Here is a 17,840-nt window from a genome sequence, read left to right on the forward strand (position 1 = left end):
GTGTTAAGTAATTATTGTAAAATCGAAGTTATTTGTAATTGTGGAACCGATTCACACGATACCATTTGTTAAATCATGTTTATAATAATACATAATGTATGACCTAATAAACAATTTTTACACATATTTTTGCATTTTTATCTAAGGGTTTAGTATATAATATGTTTACAAAAGAAAAAAACTCTCAGTTCAACGTATGACTTCTAGCGGTTATATTTCACTATATATTGTTATTTATAGTATTAAAAATATTTTTAACTATGAGTTCACCAATAATTGTTTGTAAGTCTACTTTTGACATCCGTGCGTTTAGCAAGAAAAATATTACAGTTGGGTTATTAGTTAATAATCAGATTTCAATTATTTTGCTATTGGAATGTAAACTTTCAAAGAAAATTATTACATTAAGTTTAGAAGAATGGTTTACACTAATGTCTGAATCTAATTACAATTCAATTATTAATAATTTACATACCAGATGTAGACGGGTAAAAATAACTGATAACTTTTCATATTCAATCAATGCTAAGCATAGTATAATTACGTTGCATATAAACGACAATTACTTTAGTTTGACGAACATTGACTTCTCCCGTCTCAAGCAAATACAAAATTTGATCGATTTGTATATTGCAGAAAAACAGAAGCGTTTACCCAGTTTCAGTTTATGAGATGTTTAGAAGATCAAGACCAAAAAATATTTCAGTTATTTATTTAACACAATGTTATACTACTGAAAATTTACAAAATATAAGAAATAATTTATCTATTTTATTTCTTTTTAAATCAACTCATTATACTAAAAAAATTTGGGAGGATTTTTTAAGTAATACTATTTCTTTTAATGATTTTAAATCTTTATGTGCAAGTTGTTGGAAAAATAAATATGGTTTTATAACAATCGATCTAATCAATAATCGTTTCTACTATAAACTTGAAAAATTAATAAATTTGGAAAATTAATATTTTTTTATACAATAAATGAATGTTAATCAATCAAGAAAGCATTTAAATGATATTATAAAAAAAAAAAAAATTAAAAAAGTTGTATTTGCAGAACCACCAACAGAACTATCAGAAACACAAAACATTTTTAAGAAAGAAACCCATTTAGAAAACAAAACAGAAAAAATAAAGCAATTAATTCGTGTTAAACAAAATTTAGAAAATAGATTTAAAAAATCAGAATTAGAACATTCTGAAAAAAAGTTAAATGTTATAGAAAAAGATGAAGATGAAGATGAAATTAAGATAAAAAAAATAAATAAAAAACAACCAGCAGAGGTACATAAAATAATTAATCTTAAAAAAAATTTACAAAATAACTATAGAAAAACAGTTTTAAACGATAAATATACATCAGAAGAAAAAGTAAAACATTATGAACCAATATTAAATCCTTATCAAATGTTGAATCATCTGTTAATGATGTTAAAGAGGTTGCTATTAAAACCGATAATGATATTCAAAAGATGATAATACCTACTCCTTATAAACCTCGTAATCCAGAATTATTACGACTAACAGAAGATCAAGATAATATGAAAACACCTAAAAGTTCTCCACGAATAACAACAAATAAATCTCCTATGCCTAAAAGTATAATAATATTAGGTGAAAAAGCGCAAAAATATTTACTAACTTTACCAAATGAAGCTAAAGGTGTTAATCCATTTGGAATATATCATATAAGTAAAACTGATGAATTCATGATCGGAAAATACCCTATAATATTTGACTTTGATGATATAATTTTAAATGGAAAAAAAAATATACTAACCCCAGGTATGTGGAGATTATCAATCATCATTTAATCTGTTAGTAATGTTTTCATTTTTTAAACTACACTTGTTTCCAATTATTTAAGTTAATTAATCCTTATTATTCATATTTTAAAGAAAATGTGATTTATGAAAATAAAGTAATTGATGATTTGGAAATATCGATACCTGGTACATCAGATGAGGCAGATGAGCAATGCCCTCTACCAGCTTGTAAGTAATTACCAAATAAATTGATCATTTGATTATTAATTAACGCCAATAGGCAATTTAAAGATACATTGTAATAATTAGTGAATTAACAAGATAATAATGATTCCTTTTAAAATACATTTTGGTCTTATTGGAAATAAGGTCATTTTAATTTTACATAGATATTTTTGATAAAAAAAAGGGTGGAAAATTCTGAAATTTAAAGCAAAATTCATTCAATTTTGTTTTTCTTTAACAATCATAAAATTATCTCTATTTTCTATAACAATACTATTATGATAGACCAAATTTAGTGAAATGATATTGATAGCAGATATTTAATTTAATAGTTAGAGTTAATCAATCATCATTTAATCTGTTAGTAATGTTTTCATTTTTTAAACTACACTTGTTTCCAATTATTTAAGTTAATTAATCCTTATTATTCATATTTTAAAGATAATGTGATTTATGAAAATAAAGTAATTGATGATTTGGAAATATTGATTAGAGCAATTTTCACTAGTCCTGCGTTTTATTAATGAAGAAGGTCGAACTGAAGAGAGGCTTACTGCTATGAAAGTAGCTCATGATTCCACAGGATTAGGAATGTTCAATGTTTTTTGTGATATTTGCATTAAATATAATATACAGGGTGATTTTTTTATCATGAACCAGTTAATATCTCGGTAAGTATTAGGAATTTTAAAATAATTTTTTTTTTAAACTTTCTAGGTTTTACTATTTTACACTGTGTTACAATTTTCATAATTTTAACTACCTCCCTTATTAGATAAAACACTATCAACTTTAGATTTTCAAATGGTAATACCTATTTTTAATAACGAAAATCTATAAACATACTGAAAAAAATAATTTTAACGTTTACAGAATTTTATTTGAGTAATTAGTTTGCGACTTATTAATGCTTAAATATTCGTTCAATTTGCTGCTACTGGGCAATTTTACAAACCCAACAGTAAAAACCAGAAGTCAAAATGAAATTTTATCTCAATTTAACAATACCCATAACGGTCATTATCGATAATAACAAGATAGATAAACAATACCAATAAAAAAAAAAAAAAAAAAAAATAAAAGGTGTCTTATCATCACTCCCACCCGAACGCCAAGTGTCGGTGAACGACTAGCCAGCAGAAGCGCAGCTGTATCAGCTATAAAGTATAAAAATAACATTTTAACATTTTACACTTTACCATCATGGTTACAAAATATATCACTGGTTACTGATTCCTGGTATACGATCTTATCACGTATTAGTAGATAGACGATAATAAATGTCGGTAAACCGTTTCTGAAAACATGTGGTTAATCGTTATTCGTTAATGTTAGTTTTCCATTATCAAGTATGGAATATTAATTATAAATTAATTACTATTCTTTGACTGTTTAACCAAAGAAAACGTTTTAAGTAAATACTATGTTATGTCGTTATGTGTATTATTTAAAATATAAATTTAAAGGTTAAGCCAATTATTCCAATGCATACCATACCACGAATAATAATACGTATCTTAATTCGTGATGCATACCTGTTATATTTTTTGATCGTGTTTTAATGTTGTATTTTGGTTAACAAATTTGAATTTAATTAAAAATATACCTCTTTCCAATCAGTAATATTATAAGGTATTTGGGAATCAGATTTCGTACTTTGCCGACACCTTATTTGTATAATTTATTGGTAAGTTCAATCCAAATTTAATATATTAGAATTTTATTTATTTTTTTATTAAATGATTTATACATATTATTGACAAATAATAACCATGGTTCAAATATTTTAATTTTATTTCAGTGGCAATTAGTAGAGTTTATATGATTAATCAAAAAATACAATGAACTATATGACTAGAAAGCTTAATTTGACCAGCAATTAATGCAAATTTACATTGCTTGCTACTGGTATCCGATGACTATAAATTAATATGGAATAAAAGAATAAAATATCCATATTTCTTTACATATTATATTTTAATCTTTAAACAATCTAAACAAATTATTATGTAAGTATGAATTTTTTTTATAAAATAAATAATTTGATATTTATCATAATTTTTGCTTATATTTTAGAAAATTAATTTTGTTTTCTTTCAAATTTCAATTGCAATTTGTAGTACTAACTTTTAATTCAAATATTTATAACAAGATTGGATGAACAAATACAATTTGTTATTGTGGTTAGTCACAGCATAGTACATCTCAACTGATAACTTAATAAGTATGGATAAACAATTTTTTTATACAATAAATCATTTCTATAAATAACTTAATGTTTTTTTTTCAGTTTCATTCAGATGAAAAAAGAAAACAGCGCAGCATCAAGACCGCAACTACTTCTATATTTGTAACATTTGTTGATTGTCACATTAATTGTTAATTTTATGTTTAAATAATTAAGTTAAGTTAAGTTATTGATTTACTATTTTCTATAATTAGGGCTATGGAGTTTTTATTAACCTAAATTGGTAAATTGAAAATTTTTTTTGAATACGGTAGTGCCAGTTTTACGTAATATTAAAAGATTTTTATATCATAAAATATTAATTAAAAATTAACATAATTTCAAAAATAAGTGTAAAATTGAATAATTTTTTAAAACATCCATAGCCCTAAAAATATGTTGCAATCTAGAGTAGATAATACATATAAAGTATGTTTAATGTCCATTTAATTTTTATTAATTTATCTAGGGTAGTGGACATGTTAAGTGTTAATATTTTTTATTAGTTATGACCTTACCCAAATCCTGCAATAACTTGCACTACGGAAATTTGTTCATACTCTAGTAAAATTATTGATAACTAATGTGTTTATTTCCTTAGATAATTTAGTAATGAATTAATGTCCATTATTTGTCTATTCACACACAACTACACAAGTTATTTGTAATATGAAATGCAAATTATACACTATATAAAAAAAATATCCCTGAATATTTAATATTTATAAATGGAAAGTCGGGTAGGCACTATGAACAACAGGCCCTGGGCCTATAGCCTCGCATCAGATTGACTCACTTCCTCAATGCACAAAACATGTAATCAAAATGACTTACCTATTCTATTTTTTTTTTTTTTTAGTATACACAGATTGATTTGTAATTATTTATTTTTAATGAAATGAAAACCTTAAATGACAGGAGCTTTGTAAACATATTATATAACTTAAAAAAAAAAAAAAAGGAATGTGTGAATAGACCTTTAACTACTTTAGTCTTGGCTCTAAATCTTGAATCCAAGTACATAAATAATACATTTTTATCTGCATATTTATAAATTATTTTTCTAAATACATAGAAATTGTTGATTTACTTTGTTTTAAAATGAATATATGTTATCTGTTTAGTATAATCATTTACTATAGAAATTAAGATACACCATACTGTTTTTAAAAAATATTTATTTTGTAATTTACTCGTCAATCTGATATAGAAATATAAATTATATTAAATAAACACATATGTATTATGTATAATTAACAAATAATAAACTTAAATAAATTAACAAAATATACAACATAATATCTTCTTAACATAAAGCATTGGGTTTTCCAAATTTATTTAATTTTAGTTATCTAAGTTACATACCTATATGTATACCTACATATCAATATAAAACATAATTGATTTAATGATGAATATGACATGTTTCACACACATAAAAAAGATAAAGGTACCTATCTATCTCATACATTTATAGTACTATTGGTTTTTCACATTTTATCTGTTCTCCGTTGAGTTAACATCTCACAGAGTTACTTTTAAATACATATATTACTTTTCTGTTAAATACAATTTTTTTTCATTAAAAAACATGAGTAAGATGGATGAATTTCCGAATTTCCGAATCAGAATTTTATAAAGAAGGCTATTTGTCCATTGTTGTTCAGTTGGAGTCTTTAATGCAAGTAAGTTTTACTATTTAAAATGAAACATAATTAGTAGGGCTCATACTAAAATTAACTGGAGTACACATTTGATCATAATATGGAAACCAGGCAATAAGTGTTTGAGAATTTACTGTGCCAGAGAAGACCTCAAGCTCAAATATATAAATGTATATGTGTCAACTTACTCGATACTATTCTTAAAGATGTATTAGGATTTTCTTCTAATTTTTGCAATACAATTTGGGAATATTCTTCCGTAGTTTTAGTACATTTCCTATTTTTATTTTTATTGAAACTTCCAGTAGATTTTAAGTTTTTTTCCAATCTTGAAAAAATACTAGAATTTGGAACTTGCCTCTCAAGCCCAAATCGTTGGCTGTACAATAAAGCGGCCTTCCTTTTATTTTTTCCACATTCGATGAAGCATGACCACATATCCATTTTTTCAGGTATAGAGTAGAACATTGTAGTATTTATATTTAACAGAAAAGTAATATATTTAAAAGTAACTCTGTGAGATGTTAACTCAACGGAGAACAGATAAAATGTGAAAAACCAATAGTACTATAAATGTATGAGATAGATAGGTACCTTTATCTTAGGTATTGGGAAACAAAACTATGTGCTCAATCTTATGATGGAGCTGCATCAATGCAGGGACAATATTCTAGTGTTCGATCATATGTCCAAGAAAAAAATCCAAATGCTATTTACGTTTGGTGTTTTGCACATGTGCTGAACTTGGTTGTTGTCGATACATGTGATAAATGTTCAAGTGTTAGAAATTTCTTTGGAGAAGTTCAAAGTTTGATTACATATATGAGAGCAAGAAAATGAACAGCCTTATTCTTAGAGCAACAAACTAAATGCTATCCTTCAGAAACACCATGTGGAATAAAGAACTTCTCTACCACTCGTTGGACTTCGCATGGCCGTGCATTATCAGTAATAAATAAAAAGTACTTGGCATTTATAAAGACCTTGGAAGAGTTAATTAACTCAACAGATAGAGAAACCTCTTCAACTGCTTCAAATCTTTACAGAATAATGACTTCATTCAAGTTTATTTTGAATTTATTTTTAATGGAAAATATATTTTCTCATACTACTCCATTATCAATTTATTTGCAATCTTCATCTATTGATTTCATTCAAGCAATCACTATGGTAGATGTTTGTGCTAAAAAATTATTTGATTTAAGAAATGAACAGAGTTTTAATGATTTAATTACAAAAACAAAATCATTTGTTAATGAAATTGGATTAGTTGAATGTGATTTGCCAAATATACGTAGCCGCCGTAGGAAGCTGTTGCCTGGAGAAGTTGTTTCTGATGAAGTAATGACAAATTCTTATGACCAATTTAAAATTGAAGTTTTTTATGTAGTATGGGATCAAGTAAACACTTCTATTATAAGTAGATTTGAAGGTGCTCGAGGTATATTGTCTAACTTGTCATTATTAACTTTTGATCGATTAAAGTCAACTAGCGAGGGAACAGAAATTTCCGACGATCATTTCATTGCGTTAAAAAATTGGATTCCTAGTCTAAGTCTTGATAATTTGAAAATGGAATATTCTATATTTGCAAGTAGTTTTATAAAATTGTATAATGGTATGGATTTATCCAGTATTCGCACAAATAATGAACTTATCATCGAAAGTGAAAATGAAAATACCCCTGATTCTGACTCTCCAGATGAAATGGATGATGAAGAAGTAATTAGAAAAAAATTATCAGCAACCGAGATACTTAAAATGCTTTGTTCTTATAATTTAGTTGCAGCATTCCCAAACCTTTTTTTATTATATAAATATTTATGCACTATTCCTACAACATCTGCTGCAAGTGAGAGATCGTTCTCGAAGGTAAAAATAATTAAAACTCGACTTAGATCCACCATGAGTCAAAATAGACTTGAAAGTCTCATGTTATTGTCATGTGTAAAGGATATAGTTTTAAATCCAGAAGAAATTGTGAACAAATATGCTTTTACCTCTTCAGTTCTACTAAAAGAATTATTGTTTAAATAATAATACCAAGTAGGTATTATATTATAATTATGTAAACTATCATTTGTTTTCAATTAGTTGTTATTTATGTATTATGTTTTCAATTAATTTTTATTTATGTATTGTGTTTAAAGTATACATACCTACTTAAATTTTATAAATTAAACGCTTATATTTATGATTTTTTTCTACACAAGATATGTTAAAAAAGCTTCTGTTAAAAAAATGTTATAAATTATATTTAATTAAAATGTTTACTATTTTCTTTATAGTATAAATTATATTATACTGTATACTTAATTCTATAAATTAAAAATTTAATTATTATTCGACTAAATATCAAAATGTCATATTAAAATTTAAAGTTTGAAATTTCTAAATGTTTATTTTTTATAAGGTACCTAGTATGCTAAATTCTTACAACATTACACATTATGTTTAAAACAGAATTTTTATAAATATTAATAGGTACTACGGTGTTGTTATTTTGAACAAGGATATTCAATTTTACATCGGAAACCACCCCCAAAGTTTGAAATCGAAGCATTATTTCGACTAGTTATGCTGTACACAGATACACACACACACACAAAAAAAAAAAACATCATTGTAAAATCAATACATTCATCACTTCGTTCAGAATCTAAAACATTGATATTTTTTTGAAATAATGAGTGGTTCATGATAAAAAAAAATCACCCTGTATATACATGGATAGGACATACCATGTATTCAAGTGTGATCGAAGAGCATACTAGTTACCAAAATGGTTAATTTAATAAAGGTGTGGTGTCAACCATAGTTGATAACGAAAACGCAAATTTTAGCGCACATCGAAGGGAAAAATCTGGAAAGTGATATTATTTATTATTTGTACTTTGTATTAAGTTGCTTTAAGTTATAACATTTTCGATACCTAGTTTACATTTAATTGGTCAAAGAAATATTAAATAACTCAATGGTAAAAAAATACCACATACCAATACTATAAAAAGATATGTTTAGTGTAAAAATGATAATAATAAATGAAAACAATTGGGTACATTATTGGTGTTTAAATAAAATTAATTTGGTGAATCTAATTTTTGATTGTTCATTCATTTTTTTTATTTCGTGAAACATTCTGATGTCCAAGTATATGTATATCACTATTCTTATAATCAGTTGGCATAGGTACTGCGTCGCTCAATAATGTATTTTTTGAAACACCCAACATAAAATGTTGAGAATTAAAATGCTTAGAACATATTTTGTCCCACTTTCCTGCGTTACTCAGCCTAAAGAATCTAGCCATAAATATCGTCTTTGATCTTTTGGGAATCTTGAATTTAAAAAAAAAAAAATAATAATTATAGAATATCTAAAAATTTATATTAATTCGATAAAATTTATTCTAACGAATGAAAAGACAATGTTCGGCAATGTTGCAACAAGAGGCATGTTCGTCATTATTTTTTGAACTGGAACCGAAATATAAACATTTGTACACCATTTTAAATAAATAATATTAATAAATAAATAAATAATGAATTAAAATGAAATTAATAATTGTATTGATTTAAAAATTAGCACAAATCAGATTGATAAAAATGTTATTTATCATAAACCAATATCTGTAACCGCATATAACCAATTTGGTAACGAGTAGACTCTTCGCTCACAGCATACCGTGTATAATAGGTATAGGGATGTCCTATCCATGTATATATCATCTATGATTCGTGTAAGGTCCGCTAGCAATATTTGATAAGAGAATTCAAGGGTTCCCAAAATCTATTGCTTATCGTCAATTTGTATACAAATATACAAAGTTGCCTACCTTAATCCTAAAAATCTATTGCTAACGTTTAATTGTGTGTTTATTGCCTACCCGATTACCAAATACAATATATATTGCTATATAATATAATATATTATAGGTATTAGAGATTCATACATTTAGTACTTATTTGACTGTAAGAAACAAGGGTGGCCGGGAGGGGCCATGCCCTCCCCCCCCCCCACCACTGAAGTGCAGCGGGCCGCTTTTTTTCCAATGTTTGTATTATATATTTATTTATTTTTCCTTTTTATTCTGTAAACACTTTTTCTCCCTCTAAACTTGCTCAAAAGTATCAAGTATAGCATCTTTTCTGAAAGGTAATGTTCTTGAACTGGTACTTTAGAGAGGTCATTTTTGATTTTCGAAACGGTACTCAAAATAAAAGCAGTTAAAGCGAGAAAAAAGTACGATTTCACGATTTTATAATATTAAATAATTGAAGGGCGACAAGTCATAACGTGGTATTGCCAAAATCACAGTTCTTCATAAAAATGGTTTTTATATTTTGATCTATAGCTCTTAAAGTTTTGCGTTTTACTGTTTTATATTTATTTTTAAGAGTGAAACATACGGAATTTTATTTATTTGTAAAGAAAAATCGATCTTTATTTGCATTTTAAATGGTTTTTTTCGTAAAATTTAAAAATCACTTTTTTCAAAACGTGTTATTTCCGGAAATAACACGTTTTGACAGAATTGTTGGAAATATTACGTTTTGATTAAACGTTATTTTAATAGTAATTTATTAAAATTTTAAAATGTGAAAAGTAGGTACCTACTCATTTATTATTACATTGATCTATATTATGCTAAAAGCTGATAAATAGATAAGTAGTTAAATGCGATAATATATACAATTTTAACTTTATCAATAAATTTTTATATAATAAATTAACTGCATCCAATTAAAACACTTTTATTTTTAAACTTCAACCTTTTTTATTATTGTATACATATTACAAAAAAAAAAAAAAAATGACAATCATAATAAAATAATAAACTAAATTACTTATTTTAATAAGATTTATCTTCCGAAAAAATGCAAGCACCTTCTTCGTTAATAGCTGAGTCTTCAATCGATTCTAATTCATTTAATTTAAAAATGTCTTCATAGAATGAAGTTGTTTTTGGTACTGTGAAAAAACGCATCAATTTTTTTATATCATTTTGTTTTGGGGGTTTTACATGGTTTGTTTTTTTAAGGATTTCCAATGTTTCAATTCTTGCATTTTTTTTTATTATTTTGAAATACACATAATTATTGTCAGTATAATTTTGTGAAATACCAATGGTTTTCTTGCCTTTTTCGTACAACAACATTTTTTGTTCAGTTAGTTTAAATCCTTTTGGATTTATAATGGACTTACATGCATCTTTTATATTGTACACTTAATTAAAAATCATTTTCATAGGTTTTTAGCTGACAAAATTGTTTGAAAATATCATGATATTGCGTAGGACACACAATTATTTCTTTTTTGCGAAGAAATTTTTCTATCCTTCCAAATACTTGATCTGCAGCCATATAACTGTGTCCTCTGACAGGAAAAATGTGTTTGATTTTATTGAATATTGTATCTTTACAATTCATATAATACAATAATAAACCCATTATAAATTTATTTTTATTTTGACCAGAGCATGAGTCAGAATAAAGGTTGAGTATCGTGGGTGGTCTTGACTTTGTTTTATACCGTTCTTCAAGAATTTCCAAAAAGTGTATCAAAGCTGATCCAATCTCATTTGGTCCACGACCACTTTCACCTTGTATATAAGTAGCAGTTGTCTTTACTCTGGTCATTTTCTGACATTATAACAAAAGTAAGGTTATAAACCCATGCTCGCCTGCTATAAAATGTATCTGTAACACTCAGTTTAGGTAGTGGTTGATTTTGCATCATGTCAAAACATACCTGAACAGTATTAGGTAATTTTTATGCCATCATTCGAGAAAAACATTTTGATTTATTTTTGTGTTCCAATAATACATCTTCTAAATCAACTTTTTTCTCAATATCAATTTCATTTTTTATTTTGATTGAAGTTTCAGAACAAAATGAACAAACATCTTGTCTCGGATGTACAAAACTCAAATTAAAATTTTAACAAAAAACATCATAATATTTACTTAGAGATGCAGTAGATTGATTACTAACTTCCCTCTTTTTCTTCCAATGCTTCCACATAACTGCCACAGATAAACCAGGCTGCAAGTAACTACGGCCTGTATCTTCTCTACAATAATGACTCTTTTTACTCTTAAAAGATTCTATATGGTTTTTAATGGATATAGTTATTTCATCAAATGTATTAACCCTTGCAATACTAAATCCTCCTCTTTTTTCTTTGGGGCTGCTATGACTTTTTTTGAAGTTTAAAGATAATATAATTAAACGCCTCTTTGTAATACTTGTAATGTCAGTAAATGCAATTGAACATACTTGAAGAAGGTCACCTTTTTCTGTAGGCAAATAATAAACAATCACTGTTTTTTCTTCTTTGTTTCCTTTGCGACGATCCGTTCTTATTGGACATTTAATTTTCATCATTGTAAGGAGGAATTTATCTTGTTTTATCTTGGACGATAAATTTGTTTTAAAAGCGCTTATATCAGTTGGCTTTAAAATTGATACATTGCATTTTTTTGATATATTATTAGAGTGAGGACATGTAATGAACCACTCATGAGGAATTTTGTTTAATTGTATTTGTTTAATTTTCTTTTGATTTATTTTATTTCTTTTTCTACCACTTGGATTTGTCTGTACAGGTTCGGCATCCATTTTTTGGATGTCTAGATCATTCTAGAAATATATTAAATAATAATAATTAAAACAATGTAAAAATTAATACAATTTTCATATTTTTACTTCAGGAGTATTTGAAAAGAATAAAGTGTCTGTAAGCTCAGTATTTTCACTAATATTCGGAAGATCATGGTTCTAAAAATATTTAATTTAATTTAAAATATTAGATTAATTCAATAAATAGGTACCTCTAATTATATAATCTCACCTCATTAATAATGTCACTTGAGTTATAATTCTGTGGTTCACATGCATTTAACCAATTTGTAACTTTATCCTATAAAAAAAAAATATTCTTTTAATAATTTCAACTACCTACCACGACTACTATAGTATTTACTATATTATTATACTTTCATACATTGAATAAATTGTCATTGATTTCATTGACAGATAAATCAGTTTTCTTTTGTTCTTCACAAGCAGTATCCTAAAACATAATATAAAATTAGTTGCGTGATTACTATTTGCTAGATGTTTAAAACATATTTTTCTATAATTTATTGTACCAACCTAATTGATTATACATTATTATACATTATTATACAATATTATACATTATTATACATTTATTATACCTTAATGGAGTTAGATTTGCTGCTGTTACTTAAGAGGGTGCAACACCAGTCGTTTTGTATTTAAAATAGTGCGTTCGTATTTCAAATGCTACGAAATCAATAATAGTCGTAGACTCATAAGTAATACATTGTTTGAAAGGTGGTAGTTTTTTCTATGTTTTGTTGGAATCAGATATTTGATATTGTGATTAATTATCTAAAATATAAGCAATTCAGTATTTACAAAATGGTCTTTTTTCTATGTCGTAATGCTCGCTTGTAGGTCCGTTTCGCTGGCTCCCCCATATAGAAATCTAAAAATTTTTTTGCACTAAAAATTAGCATGGAATTAGCATGAATTGGCAAGATTATTATCTTAATTTGCATGATAATATTAAATAATACATTGTCAATAAACTTTGTGGGGGGGGGGGCTGGTGAAACGTTTCAACAGCCCCCTCAAAACCGAAAAATAAAGATTTTCCAAAATTGTCTTTTGCCAATAATTAGCACGCAATTAGCATGAATTTGCACGCCAACTCCCAAAATTCGCACGCCCATAGTTACCGAGCAATCGGCCTTTATCTATTTTGACCGTTTCACCAGCCCCCCTCAAAATCGAAAAATAAAGATTTTCCAAAATTTTCTTTTGCCAATAATTAGCACGCAATTAGCATCAATTTGCACGCCAACTCCCGAAATTCGCACGCCCATAGTTACCGAGCAATCGGCCTTTATCTATTTTGACCGTTTCACCAGCCCCCCTCAAAATCGAAAAATAAAGATTTGAGCACGAATTGTACTTGCAAATTCTGTTTAGGTACTTTTTAAACTTGTGCTGATTATATTATATTAAATTAAAAATGGTGTATGATGTACTTATTTGTCTAAAAACAATTTAAACATTAATTTAAAGTAGTTTGAAGCGTTTTATTTATGTTGTTTGTGAGTCTAATAAATAAAACATAACATATTATTGTACCGACATTCTTTGAGTATAGTTGTCAACACAGTTACAACTTGAAAATTAAAAAAATAATGTTTTTAGGCAAGTTACGTTTTTAAAAAATAAATTAAAATTATGTAGGTACCTACTTACAAATGTGTGCATACAAATACTTATACCTACCGTGAGTAAAGTGTTGCCTTGGTAATATTACAGTTTGACGTACCTCATATATAATATATATACGTACAAGAAACAATTCTATAGTATATCAAAATATACAATTTATAAAATTATGGCTATAATATATTATACGAGTATAACGTACATTAAAATAGCTGAGTACTCCTAAAACAAATATTGTTCATAAAGTAAACAAGTATTTCTTGATTACTCTGCCCTCGTGCTTAATACTATATTATTATTCCAGACAATTCTATTTTTATAATAATCCATATTATTGATTTATCATTGTATTGAATTGTTTTGGTTTTTACTACAATTATTATTATGGTAAATCTATTATTGTTATGATGTTCATGCAATCTAGTATTATTATTTCCCGATTGTCACTAAAAATAAAATACAGCATTATATTTTCAATAACTCTTGTGTTGTGCACTTTTGTTTTAATTTTTTTTACTATTCCGTTTGGAACATTTAACCGTGTTGGTTTCAACTATTTTTTTGTGTTGTGGTTTTGGTTATTTTGTTTTTACTATTTTTTAGTAAGATTTATTTATTTTATATTTATCGATTACCTTACTAAATATGGCTGGGCGAAAAGCTGTTATCCCACCTCAGACAATCGTGGAAGCAATTCTTAATTTTAAAGATCGGATAGTAACCGAAGTCAACGGTGATAAAAGTAAGAATTTTTTTGTAAATACTTTGAATAATGTTATATTAAATACCTACTGTATTTGAATAAATTCAATTACCTATTTTAATACATAATGCATAATAATTATTGTATTATCTAAAGTGTGTAATAAAGGAAAATTTACTAGGTACATAGTTTCTCCTTTTATTTTTATTTTAGAACGAATTTTCGACATATTATTTATATAATAACTTCGTAAAATATATTAGGTTTATAAGAATAAACTGTCTTTTTTGACTATAGGTGAAAATTATTTTTTTTAAAGTTAATTATTGTATTGCAATATATTTTTTATTTTTATAATTTTTCATATTTCATGGATTATTATTAAAACAATGGAAATTACGTACCTAGGTAATATACCTAATATAATATAATATAATATGGTAAAGATAATACCTGTATAATATATATTATTATAATTTTTTATATCAAAGTTTTAAATTTACACGTCATATTAATAGAGGGATATCCTTTCCCAATGGCGCCCGCAGAAATTTTCACAAGGGGAGGGGGGCAAGGTGTATATTTCATATATAATAAAATGCTAAGTTAGGTTAGGTAAAATTCTGTAATAGGTATACAAACATTGGCCACAAAAGCGGGAGGGCATTCCCCCCTGAAGGTGTCCATGTCCTTTCCCTACCTAATTCATTGTAATCATTTATTGATAAAACTTAAGTGTTTATATATTTATTGTTAATTTTATCTTTATTATTTAATAAATTTTTTTTTTTGCATTAGGGACACTTTAAACAGTTTAAATAGATAGAATTTAAAAAAATTGATTTTAATGGTGCGTATACACAAAAATTAATTTTTATAAAATTATAATTTTAGAATATCAATTATTCTATTAGTAATTTTTTTGGTAGGGGTTTTATCCTTAATTAAAAGAAGATGATGATCCAACATATTTTCTTCTGATTGTTTATTATGTTTAGTTTAGTATATAAATTTAATATTTATAAGAATATTTGTTTTATATATAGCTTATAAAGTTATAAGTTATTACCATTTTAAAATAAATGTTTTTTTAAGTAATAAAATGTATTAATTATTTATATTTATATTATATTTCGCGCTTTACTGCATACTGTAAGTTGTCTATTATTTATAATGGAATGTCTAAAGGTAGGATTTAAACATAAATTAAATAATAATTTGGTAATTTTTTTCACTATCTTTAATAATTTATCATTACTTTCAGAAATTGTTGTAGCTACAGATACTGTATGGAGTGATTTGAGTATTTATTTAGATGGTCGAATGAGTAAAAGTGCCGTTCACACTTTTGTGTATAAGGGACGCCACGGCATTAAAGACAAGCTCGGCTTTAGTTCCAGTCCCAAGATTAATCCACCAGAAGTCATCTCTAATTATTCAACAGAATATGGTTGGTATTACCTACTTTTATACGTATTAATTAAATATATTATATACTATATATATTATGTAATTACATAATTATTAATCAAAACAAGTAAAGTTTATTTATATTGTATAGTTTAGGTAATATATTGAATGTACATAAGCCTACTCATTAAATTATAACCATGTACTCTTAAGTCAACCACTGTTATATTATTAGACTGAATAAATCATTATTCAATCTACAGTTTTAATACATTATGTATTAGAATTTACTATAAAGTATAATTTATTATTATTATATTATATTATATTAATTACTAGTGGCTGGTACAGGGAGACGTGCTAATCTGGTAAACGGTTTTTACACTCCAATAATCTAAAATCCAAAATCTAATGTAGTTGTTATTTAACTTAGATACTTCGAGTGATTGTAGCGGTATTGATGAATGTTTGCCAAAAAAAAAAATTGTTTTTACATTTTCTCCGGATGAATGGAAACAAATTGAGCCTCATCAAGTGTTTTATAAATTGAATGATAAATCGCGCACCTTACAAAACTCAAGATCATACAACGCTTTGCCTAAAAACATGTGGACACCCATACTTGCAGAACATTTTTGGATCCATACACAATTGCCATGCTGTTTATCTTTTCGTAGGGCCAAAGTTTATCCTACTGGATCAACTTATATAGTCGTAATTGGGCGATGCACAATTTGTAATTCGCAGTTTAAAGGAGTAGTTGAAGACAAACCATCATGAAACTCCAGGTACTTATAGGTAATAAAAAATAGATCTAAAAAGTTTAAAAATACCATTGTTCAATTAATTATGTCCGATTTTTTACGAATAGCTACTCGGTAGAACACCGACTTTAACTCAAAAACTACTAAACTGTTAAAAAAAAAAAATTATATCAATAGATTCCTTAAAATTTGATTATTTTTATAGCTTATTTTTCCAATACCTATAGGTAGCTAAAGGTTAAAAAAAAAGATGAACGATGTGAAATATTTTTTAAATTTATTTAAATGGTGCCATTTGTTACATATTATATTATTATTTTTATAATTATTAAAAATATGGCGTATAGATTTTTTTTTTGATTTTTTAACCAATATATTTTTAAAAAAAAACAAATATACGCCATAGCTAACGCCAACATTTTTTTAAAAAAATAAGGTTTTAAAACAATAAATCTTTTTATTTTAATTTATTTTTTTTTAGCAACAAATGAAAACTTTGGCTAATGGTGAAATTAAGATACTAACAGGCGACGAACACCAGTTTCGACGAACTATAAAAGTATTAGAAGAGCAAAAAGTTGAGTATCATAGATACCAACTTAAAACTGAAAAAAAGTTTCGGGTGGTAATTCGTGGATTACATCCTGAAACTGATCTCTGTGATATTAAAAACGAATTATCCGAGCTAGGACATTTTGTACATACTGTCACGAACATTCAAATAAAAAAAAAAGTCGACCCTAACAACAAGTTTAGTGATCGAACTATTGTAAGACTTTCATTATTCTTCGTGGATTTGGAACCACA

At 26.3% G+C, this 17,840-nt stretch overlaps 2 protein-coding genes across 2 annotated transcripts; both read left to right on the plus strand.

Moving 5' to 3' along the window:
• Positions 1 to 6,455: 6,455 nt before the first annotated feature.
• On the plus strand, positions 6,456 to 7,919 carry LOC107170599 (zinc finger MYM-type protein 1-like). The gene is made up of 4 exons (XM_089215487.1): positions 6,456 to 6,690; positions 6,739 to 7,411; positions 7,517 to 7,754; positions 7,836 to 7,919. The coding sequence occupies exons 1-4, from the start codon at positions 6,456 to 6,458 to the stop codon at positions 7,917 to 7,919; spliced, it is 1,230 nt and encodes a 409-aa protein (XP_089071613.1).
• Positions 7,920 to 14,801: 6,882 nt separating this feature from the next.
• On the plus strand, positions 14,802 to 17,049 carry LOC149063017 (uncharacterized). The gene is made up of 3 exons (XM_089215488.1): positions 14,802 to 14,898; positions 16,124 to 16,309; positions 16,703 to 17,049. Exons 1-3 carry the CDS (start codon positions 14,802 to 14,804, stop codon positions 17,047 to 17,049), a joined length of 630 nt encoding a protein of 209 aa, XP_089071614.1.
• Positions 17,050 to 17,840: the final 791 nt, after the last annotated feature.

Source organism: Diuraphis noxia, unplaced genomic scaffold (assembly GCF_037042655.1).
Source record: "Diuraphis noxia isolate RWA-SAM2 unplaced genomic scaffold, SU_Dnox_SAM2 contig0001, whole genome shotgun sequence".
Taxonomy (NCBI): Eukaryota; Metazoa; Arthropoda; class Insecta; order Hemiptera; family Aphididae; genus Diuraphis; species Diuraphis noxia.